Here is an 11,084-nt window from a genome sequence, read left to right on the forward strand (position 1 = left end):
GAAAGTTGACGCGGACGTCGGCGGCTGCTTCTGGACGGCATAGGATGCACCGTCGGTTGTTCCGCCGGCAGTTGCGGCAACTGAGTCGATTGCTGTTAGAGATTTTTGAACGCATCTGTCAAAACGGTCATCTGTCACACGATTGCCGCGATCTGCGCCTCTATGGTTACCACCGGGTGCGGAGAGCTGGGCTCCGTCATGGACGGTGAAGGAGGGGCCTCTTCCCGACGGAAAGAGCACCTTGCCGATCCGGTAGCTCTCGATCGTGAGCTCTGATTTTCATTATTTCGATAGACTTTTCGAGCTCTGTGGAGCTCGCTGGCTTACCTCTGTCGAATTTTTCTACCTGGCGCGCCAAATCTGTTGCGGCCAATGCCCCCATCGCCCGATCGCTGGTGTCGCGCACCTGCAAGAAAAGTCCACACAGATCGGAGATGCCTCCGCAGAGACCCTCCAACGGTCAAGTCAGAAAGGAGACTAGGCAACAGTGAAAAATCAGAGGCTCAGCGGGAGAGAGGGAAAGAGAGCTTAAGAGCTTATGGGCGCTTCTCCAAACTTATGACTTAGAACTCACCAATACTGTTGCCTTACCCCGTTTTATAGTAGAATGCGGTATGGCCCCATCATTAATGATGCAGATAACTGAGGAGTTATCAAATCGCCGCGGGCTGTCAAGTCGTCGTGGGCTATCAAGTCATTGGGATCAATCCATATCCTTGGCAGGATAATGCTCTAGGGCGGCCGTGCCGCATGTCCTTGACAGGACAACTGCCCATAGCGATCATACGGCGTTTGGGTGGTCTGGTTGACCATATGTCGGTATTCGGCTGCCGAAACATCGGATGATAGCCCAAGGACATCATCGGCTGGTCTGGTGCTTTGCGGAAGTCGGATGTCGGCTACTACTCCCGACAGTGAGTCGGTAATTTGGGCTCGGCTGCTTGGCTGGTCGGGAAGCAGTATGAATCTGTTCGGCCGACATACCTTCGGTCGGATATCGTCGAAAGTCCTTGTCGGCAGTCATTGTCGGAGCCGTCGGTCGGTCTGATCGATAGAGTCGGACATCGATCGGACAGATCTGAGAGTAGATTGGTGCAGAGGAGTCGATCGATATATCCCAACACCTAATATAAGGCTTAGGTTCAGATACCGGTGGTTAGAGATGGAGAGCGTCTTGACAGCACCAACTCCCACAACATGTTTGCAAGGAACATAGAGACTTGAATTAGAAGAGAGGCAAAAGGAAAGATTACAGACTTGAGGGATAGACCCTTGCCATGCCGCCCTATCAAGGCGAGGACTGTGCACTCACGGTCTCACGTGCTTATATGGAACGTTGGGTTAGAAGATGACGGTGCTGTGAAGGGGGGGGGGGGGGGGTAGAGAGAGAGAGAGCATAAAAAAGAGAGGAAATAATATCAAGAAAAACGTTATTGGGCGAGCGGGGGGGGGGGGGGGGGGATAAAAAGGGTGTTAAAATATTGAAAATGGAGGGCTCTATTTGGGTGGGCGTTGTTGGGGAGTGTTTTATCAGCCCGATGAAAAGGGCTCGTTTTGGAGCCTCGCGATCGGTTTTGTCTTCGTTTTGGGAGGGATTTCTCTCAGCGGATCGGCTTTGAATTTACAGGTATCCTGCTCCCCACGAGGAGCACAGCGCCACCTCTTCAGGGCTCTCTGCTCTCGCTAGCAGGTAATCCGTTGTTTTTTCTCAAAAAAAAAAAAAATCTTGGTCTCTATCTCCCGCAATTCCATCAATTTCTTGTAGTTCGAAAAGAAACCTTTTTAGTTGTTTATATGATATCAAAATCCCATCGCTTTCTTCTTTTTCTTCCTCTTATTCTCTTTGTTTGTCAGATTTTAGTTTAACTTTTGCGCGTGGTGGGTGCAACTAACTTTTTTTTTGCTGATGATTAGCTCAAAGTTTTTTTTTTTTTTTGATCTCAAGCTGATTTTTTTTTTTTTTTTTTTGGTGGGGGTCTTTCAGTTTTTCCCCTCTTCTTTTTATTGGGTTTTGGGAAGTTGGGTTTGTGTTTGTGAAGCTTTATTGGAGGCCTGGGCTTTGGGTTTTTGGAATTTGGGGTGTATTGACCCGTTTTCAAAGGAAACTGCAGAGGGATTTTGGGTTTTTATGTGCATGTAAGGGTTTCTTTCTCTTATTATATTATTTTTTCGGGGCAAAACCTTTCTCTTTCGAGATGCTAGAAGAGAAGGGACAGATGTGGTCTTTTTGTATGGTTAGGATTTTTGGGGGCCTTGGGGTTTTGGAATTTCGAGAGCGATGACAAGTTGAAAGAATTGAAAGGAGTGAAATTTTTCTATCAATTTTGGGTTTGGTAAGTGCAGGTAAGAGTTTTTCTTTATCTGTCTGATTGTTCATGAAAAAAAACCCTTTTCCTCACCCACGCTAGAAGGACCAGGATAATGAAAAGAAACAATTGAGAGGGTCGGTGGATTTTTTTTTGGCTTCCCTGAGTATTGGCATCACAAAGCTAGCTTGCTGCTCTAAAAACTTGGAATCTATGTTACTCTAAATAGTTTTTGGTGATTTCCTTATTTTCATCTTTTCGAAAAAGTATATGAGCTCATGCCATGTAACGTTCCCAACATTTTTAAGAGCTACCTGGAGACACACATAAACAGTAGTTTGATGATGTGATTTTTTTTTTTTTTGTTTATTTTTGTTTTTACTGTTCTGATCAGCATCTTCAGGTTTTTGGTTCTTCATGTAGTGATATCTGTTGGGGGGAGTCGTTGCTTGAGGCCAACTTATGATTTATTAATGGCCTCTACTTTTTCTCTCTATGATCCTGGAATCTTTATTTTTAAAAGAAGATCTGCTCTCTTATATCCTATAACAATAAAGTGATGTCTTCCCTACTTGCTCATTGTGGTCTTACCTGCACAGTATCATTCATCATCTTATCTCTTGTTTGTATTCTCTCCATCTTTTCAAACTTCTGCTTTCTGTCTTTCCTGCTAACTTTTATTTATGCTGATGATTTCTTGCAGCCATATCATTTACACACAAAGGTCTTCTTTGTGGGGACAATCTGCTCGAGTCTCCATCACCACAATAGCCAGAAAAGAATGTATAGCTTGTAATGCTTCACCATTATACTTGTCCTGTTTGTACAGTTTGTAAATCTCTCGAATATCTCAAAATCAAGGAAGAGGGCAATGGCCACTTACTACTTCAGCTCTACCAACCAAAGGGATGTCATGCCAACCTTTTATGCACGGGATACTGTGCCCTCAAGTACAAGCAACATGATTTATCCAAACTATTCTTCTGTTCCATATTCAGACAAATTGGCAGGCAATAACCGATCCCAACAGAACAGCATTGACCCTCCTGTTCCTTCCTCTATGATATCACATGACTCATCTACAGGGGGGGCTGGCTTTGCATCACATCTTGGTGAGCGCTCTTACAATGCTTTGAGTGATGGAAGGAATGAGGTGTTGTTCATGCAAGCAGTTGGCAGGTCTCTGAGCAGACTTGGTGATGTGGTTTGCAGTTCAGTTGCTGATGATCCCCATATGAGTGTTCATACTCTGCTGGGCATTTTAAATGGTCATGATGTGTCATTGCATCAGTCAAATGTTTCGGCTGCACAATGCCAAGGGTTATCTCTCAGCCTCAGCACAGAGATTCCAGTGCCTTCATTTCAGTTCCAGCCTGGAAACTCAGACATCTCTATTTTAAGTACTGATCAGTCAAATTCGGGAGATGGCAGGGCATTTAGAGATGATAACTCCAGAAACAAACTTATACATTCAAATGCCTCTCCATATGGCCTGTCAAGTATCACAAGCACAATTTCAGGTTCCAGATATCTCAAGGTAGCACAGCAGTTGCTTGATGAAGTTGTTAGTGTCCGGAAGGCTTTGAAGCAGAAATCCGGCAAAAGTCAAAGTTTGGATAGTTCTGCTGGGACCGCAGAGTGCAAAGATAGTGATGGAATATCAAAGTGTGATGGGGCATCTTTAAATTCTCAAGAGTCCAATGTTCAATCACCTACTGAGCTCGCACCTTCTGAAAGACAGGACCTCCAGAACAAGATGACGAAGCTTCTGGCAATGTCGGATGAGGTGCAAACTCATTTACTTCTTAATTTTAGCTCTTCAATTGGAACTTACTATATTACTAAGTTAAAGTAAATGGTCAGAACTACGTGTGCAAATAAATTTTGAATTTTCCAACATCAGTAGATTAGATCAGCATCTCTCTGTGTCATAAATGTCATCTTGGCTGTAATTAATCTGCTTAATTGTATTCAAATGGATTCTTTTATTTGTTTCATGCCTACTTTAACTGTACTTTCTTATCTGTGATTAAGCAGAAAAAGAAATTTAGGTGCATATTATTTAGCATATAACTTACATTCACTTATGTAAACATATCTGCTAACTTCTTCAAGCTAGAAGAAGGAAAAGTCATTCATGAATTTTGCTTCCTATATGGAACATGCATTGCTTTAATGTCTATTACCTCTAGAGTTATCCAACTCATCATTAGAAAACAAATTATATGCTTAATAGTGAATCAAAATCCTTTTCTACTTTCTGTTTTTTGATTCCTTCTCCTTTATCATTTGATGTCAAGAAATAGTTCTGTACAAGCAATTTTTATGAGCTTTTTGCTTCTTTGAAGATTAGATAGTGACCGGTTAGCTAATCCACAAATTTGTAATACTATGCATTTTCATGTGACATTGTCCTTCTGAATTTCAGTGGAAGTTGGAAAAATAGCATTTTGGTTGTTCTCCTCTATCCATTTCTTTATCACATCTGACTCGGTTTCAGTACATTCATTATACTCTGTATTTACGTGTGTATAATTTTTTGAAGGATGAGCTCGAGTATAAAATTGGTGGAGGTTATGGATATCTAGGGTTATGCAGGTTTTCAAAGGTTTTTGCCCTATAATAACTCTTTATCAAGTGTTTGTTTCTGTCTGAATTTGAAAGGATTCTTTAGCCTCTGGGTACATATGAATTGTCTTCATAGGAAACCCTTTAATCCCTGCATCAGGATATCTGTTTAATGCCTTCCTTCGTAAATAACAGTAGGCTTAGCAGACTACCATGTAGCTTGCTGTGATAATCAAGGCTGTAATTATCTTAGTTATTACTGCAAAAAAAGGGGTGAGATTATCTTGGACGTCCTTTCCTGAGAGAAATTACGCAATGTCATGGTTGAAGCAGTGAAATTGTTTGCCAAACCTCATCTCTTCTTCTTTTGGAGGTAAGTGAAACAGGAGGTGGGTTGCTGCAGCTGGGTATATAAGCTGTCATAGACCATAACCATCTCCCAAGTCATCTCCTCCCAACCTGTAATAGTGACATATTAGAGGTAAGATCACTGGAAACAAACAGTCAAGAATGAGATAGGATAACTAAGGTGCACAGGAGCTAGTAAAGTCTAACATGCATCACAAATGCAATTATTTAGTTTTAATATCCTGTTAGAAATATATCCAAGTCTAGCTGAAGGGATGGAAGCGGACTCATAGTGCATGGATGAGACAAAATAGAGATGGGAGAGAAATTTTAAAATAGATACAGAATGATGATTTGGATACCAGAAGCAGGAAGGAAAAAAGAGATGTAAAGGATAAAGAAGGGAAAGGCCCTGCACCAAACGCAAGTCCAGTAAAGCTGAAAATTTGATGAAAGAACACTCTGGTTATTTTATTGGTTAAATTTATAATAAGATTCTTTAGAAAAGGAGAATTCTAGATGGAGTAACTTTTGCTACTAACTAAATGTGAACAAGTGCAGTGTATTTCTATGGTGGTCAAATCAAACTTACAAACCATGGCAAATTAATTCAAGAGGCAGTACGATAAAGGTTATAGCAATTAAATGGTGATCTTGAAAACCAAATGGAGTCTGTGCCATGAACTTCGACCATGGAAGGTTTATCTAGTAGTTGGAGTTTGTGATTTATACCTTGAGGAATAATGTGATGGAGTCACCATGATAATGAAAGAAATACTCAGGTGATCCATGTTTGGTGGTATATATGGTTTGGGATTACCCACATAGAGGCCGCAATGACTCAATCCCTCAAAATCTATTGTAGCATATTATATGATACAAAGTAATCCTCACCATGTCATTGAACTTATGATGAAAAGCAGAAAGTATCTTTTACATCCTTATTCCTTCTGCAACACTTGAGATATTGACAACTTGGCCGGTTGAACCCATCTGCTTTTGATAGTCAATGATTTCAATTTTTTTTACAGGGAGCTGAACTAGACACTAAAATATCACATTATGGTTCCAAGAAAGACGTGGCTATATTATATCTGAATATAGGAATCTCATAAAAACAATATTGTAAATCTAGTTAACCTCCTTAAATCAGATTTGGAAGTAGTCTCAAATGTAAAGAGAGCCATAAAGTAATCAAAAGAAGGCTCTATGATGGGCCCATCGATGCTGAGGTTTATATATATATATATATAGATGTGCTAGAACAGACCTCTAAATTTTCAAACGAAGCTCCTCGTTACTTCTATGCTATGCACCCATAGTTTATATAATGAGGTAACAAACATTAGGTATTTTTTGTTATGCTTGAACAGTTGCTGCCTTGGACCCTGGTTCAGGTTTCTTTTTTTTTTTTTTTCAGTTTTCGTTTTTTAATTTTCTAGAATATTGTTTTAAGCATGTTTGGTTTGAGATAAACATTATGGTAATGCAATTGAAGTGTGTGATACGAGAGTAGTATTAATGCATTATACTTTCTTGGTATTAAGGGTTCTGAAGAATTAAGGATTTAGAATTCTTTTGGAGAAAGTTTTAATACAATTTAGAAAGATGATAATTATTCACTTCATATGTGCATATGATTTTTGTGTATTAAAAATGACTTATGCAGTTTACTTATCTGGGAGAATTGAAAAACCCACAATGATCCAGAATCTTTTAAACTTTATAAATCACTTATAACATGGAAGACTTGCTATGATCTATTTTTATGCCAAACTTGTAAGAAAAATTTCTATGGAAAAACAATTATGGATAAATAGGAGAAGGGTCAATTAGTTTTTATATAATTCTATGGTGATAAAAATGTTGATAAATGGTTTTCAAATTAGCTTTTTATGAAAATATTGACTGCTAATTGATTTTCCTATAGACCTCAGTTTATCTTTGCCTGAACTTAGTTATCCCTCCATGAAACTGCAGATTGATAGGAGATATAAACAGTATTACCATCAGATGCAAATAGTAGTGTCATCTTTTGATGTAGCGGCGGGCTGTGGAGCTGCTGAACCATACACTGCAGTTGCCCTTCAAACAATTTCTAGACAGTTTTGCCATCTGAGGGATGCTATTAATGGTCAGATTCAAGCTACTAGAAAGAGCCTTGGGAAGCAAGACAATTCAAGTAGTAAGGGTGTTGGAATATCTCGCCTAAAATACATAGACCAGCAACTTAGGCAACAGAGGGCAATGCAACATCTTGGCATGGTTCAGCACAATGCTTGGAGACCGCAGAGGGGGCTACCAGAAACCTCTGTTTCAATACTACGTTCTTGGTTTTTTGAGCACTTCCTTCATCCGTAAGTTCTTTTAGAAACCATTTTTGTTTCCTCTTGATAGTCTAGTGTCACATGCTTCTTTTTCTTAGTGTTTTTGTATATTATTTTCTCCAGTTACCCGAAGGATTCTGAGAAGTTAATGTTAGCAAGACAGACAGGCCTAACTAGGAGCCAGGTATGCTATTTATTTATTTATTTGATTGTTGTTTGTTTGTTTGTTTATGTTTAAAAGAAGTATGAGGAGGGGAATTACCAAAAGGGAAAAACAGATTTCTTTTAGTTACACGAGTGTCTAGCTCACCTTGCTAAATATTGAGTATCACGATTGCATGTTGAAGTCATATATCTTATTTTATTTAACACCATACATTGCTTTGAAATCTTTTCTACAATCACAAATTACCAAAAAAAAAAGGCAGGGAAAATACACCCAACTGTATTGATCATTGGACTTGCATGGTTGATGATTCATGATCAGACACAAACAAGTATGAGCAAAGTCATTTGTGATCCAACTCAAACATTAACATTTTACTTCCAACTTATTAGCGTTCAATAAGGTTATTTATATCTTATAATGCTCGGTAGGGGACTGGAATTGGACGGGACTGGGCCAGTCTACAGTGTCACCCGAGCTTGGCTGGAAATTTTTTCCGGCTCTGGGCTGTTCTGAGGCGCTAAATTTTTTTCAAATCCAGGCCCGAGTCCGGCCTTGCCGCAAAGCCCAATGGAGCACCCAAATAAGCCTGCTTTAGCCAAAAGGCTGGGCCTTGGCCTGACTAACCTGAAAGTTGGCCCAAGTAGCTGCAAATGCTTGGCCCAACGCAAAAGACTCCCAGCAGAAGATCCTAATAATGAATTTGGGCCAGATCAATCATCAGGCTCATCTAGGCGAAGCATGGTCTAAAATTTATCAAGGCCCTATTTTTAGGCTCAAACCCGATCAGGACGGTCTTGGACTTGGCCCGTTGTCTAACTTGAAGCCAGCTCAGCCTAACGGGCCCTAGGCCAGCCTGGGCCTATTTCCATATCTAGCTCTCTGCCATGTTCATGTGACCATGGAGTTTGAATTCTAAACTTTGGTGGGTCTGTGCACTCAATGATGGTATATGATCAGGCCCTAGTAATCTAATAATTGTAATTCAGTAACGTCAACAAGAAATTGCATGATATCTGCATGCATCTGCCTTGTTAAATCCCTAGCTTTATCATCTAGGGATGGTAAATTTTCATGCTGATGGAATCCAGTAGTCCCAAGAAAATTTGTTTGATGCCTTTTATCTATGGACGGTTGCTTCTATTTTCATGCAGATCTCGAACTGGTTCATAAATGCTCGTGTTCGCCTGTGGAAGCCTATGATTGAGGAGATGTACAAGGAAGACATTAGTGAAACTGAGATGGACTCAAATTCTTCATTAGAGAATGTACCCAAAAGTAAAGATGGGACTGGATCCATTGAGGAGAGGGAACACTCAAAAAGTCCTGCAACTGAAGGATGTCACACGAGCCAGCTCGATGAATCTTCTAAATCCAACATCTCTGACATGGATATGGGCGGTGCAGCTGCTGGGTTTCAGAATGAGGCAAATGTGGATGACACATTCATGAATCTCGTGCTAAAGGATCAACGACCTGAAGGAGAGGACCGTGGTCTCCTTCATGATGCTATAGCCCAAAGATCTGATGGAAGTGGGAGGTTTCCGGCATATCAGATGGCTGAGTTAGGGAGGTACGGGAATGGCGGGGTGTCTCTCACATTGGGTTTGCAGCATTGTGATGGCGGTCTTCCTGTATCAAACAGTCAGCAGGGCTTCCTAAGGGTGGGAGGGGAAGATGTATACAGCACTGCTCCTCCCCTCGAGACTGATGCGGCAGATTATAATTGTATAAATCTCGTGGACCAGCGCCACAGGTTTGGACCATCAGCTTTGCTGCGTGATTTCGTTGCTTGAGCACTCTTAGAATCTAAAAGGAAATGGTGGTATTTCAGACTTGTGATGCGGGAATAACATGTCTAAAGAAGATTCATGTTTCTGCTGTAATTGTTAGAGAATGAAACAATAGCATGTAATAAAATGGAATGTAAGTGATGTGGGTGGGATAAATAGTTTAGCATGTAAAGATAGAAGAAACATGTAAAGTTCTATTCATTTTCATCCTGGTAAAGGTTAGATCTATCCTAATCTTTGACATTTTCCTCAAGGAAACTGCGTGAGATTTTTTTTTTTTCTTTTTCAGTAGGAAAATTATAAATGCTGCTTTTAAGATGGAGAGAGAGGATCGAACAGCTTGTTGTTGGCTTGAAGTCCTCTTCTTTTCACTTATCACTTGCTCGCAATGGACATACAACCATCACATCAGATTTATAGTCACGTTGAAATGATAAAAAGGAGATGGTAAGAAATCGAAAAGGTTGATAGCTTACCTGGCACTTTTCGGACCCTAAACATTAATGGTCTTTAACTTTAAGGTCAGCAGTTTGATACAACATGTAGCCATGTACTTGCACGGCGGCGGTTTATCTGCCGCTGCATTTACAGTTTGGAAGAGATTCTTTGTACGGTGCAGAGCAGAAAATTTTACGTGTAATATACCATTTCATCTCTTTAATTCATATAATTATTATTTTTTAATTTATATTTAATTTTTATAAATTAATTTTTTTATTTAAATATTTTATATAATAAAATATTTTTATTTTTAAAAAAATTATAAGATTTTGTAACGTAATATAATTCAGATGTCATAATATGATCTAAGATATCATGTGAAAGATTTTTATCCAAATATTTTTCAACGTTCATTAAATGTCTGTAGATTAATTTTTTTATTTAAAAATTTTTAATAAAAAAATATTTATATTTTTTAGAAAAAAATCATGACATTCTGTACATATTATATCATGGATGCAGGATGTCATAATATAGATATAGAATGTCATAATTTTTTTAAAAAATATAAATATTTTTTTATATAAAATTTTTAAATAAAAAAATTGATCTGCATGTATTAAATGTGCGTTGGAAAGTGATAACTATGTAGACTAATCGAATGAGATAATACACTCTATGTTGAATTTTTTACGTTGCCCGTGGTGCATAAAGAATTTCGTCAATTAAGTATACGTTTCGCAGTCCACTTTGGGGTGTGTTTGAATGATTTGGTTGAAAAAAATTTATTGGATTTATCAATAGGGCTTGTGCAACCAGCTAGATGACAGATATACATGCTGGTACCCAGAAGTGGTTTGAAATTTGTCAATGGGCTTTCAGATGCCAATGTGACACCTTACAACAACCAACGACCATTTAAACATGGTAAGGCTTCTATGGTTTAGAAGACATGGTTTATAGAATCATGTGGCTTCACATTAGCCGGCTATATATATATATTTTTTTTTTTCTTAAAAAATATTGTGGTAATGTACCTACGACCATGCTTTGAACCATGAACCTTTTCTAAGGGCAACCCTTGATGAAAGGGATGCCAAAATTGGACCATAACCTTGTCGGTGATATTTAATGA

The 11,084-nt window shown here is 39.2% G+C and overlaps 1 protein-coding gene across 1 annotated transcript; it reads left to right on the plus strand.

The window, feature by feature from the left end:
• The first annotated feature begins 1,524 nt into the window (after window positions 1-1,524).
• LOC105034319 (BEL1-like homeodomain protein 7) lies at window positions 1,525-9,736 on the plus strand. Its single transcript, XM_010909428.3, has 5 exons — window positions 1,525-1,690; window positions 3,010-4,092; window positions 7,203-7,579; window positions 7,673-7,733; window positions 8,870-9,736. The coding sequence occupies exons 2-5, from the start codon at window positions 3,178-3,180 to the stop codon at window positions 9,509-9,511; spliced, it is 1,995 nt and encodes a 664-aa protein (XP_010907730.1). The 5' UTR covers window positions 1,525-1,690; window positions 3,010-3,177; the 3' UTR covers window positions 9,512-9,736.
• The last annotated feature ends 1,348 nt before the right edge of the window (window positions 9,737-11,084 follow it).

The sequence above is a fragment of the Elaeis guineensis genome, chromosome 6 (assembly GCF_000442705.2).
Source record: "Elaeis guineensis isolate ETL-2024a chromosome 6, EG11, whole genome shotgun sequence".
NCBI classification, from domain to species: Eukaryota; Viridiplantae; Streptophyta; class Magnoliopsida; order Arecales; family Arecaceae; genus Elaeis; species Elaeis guineensis.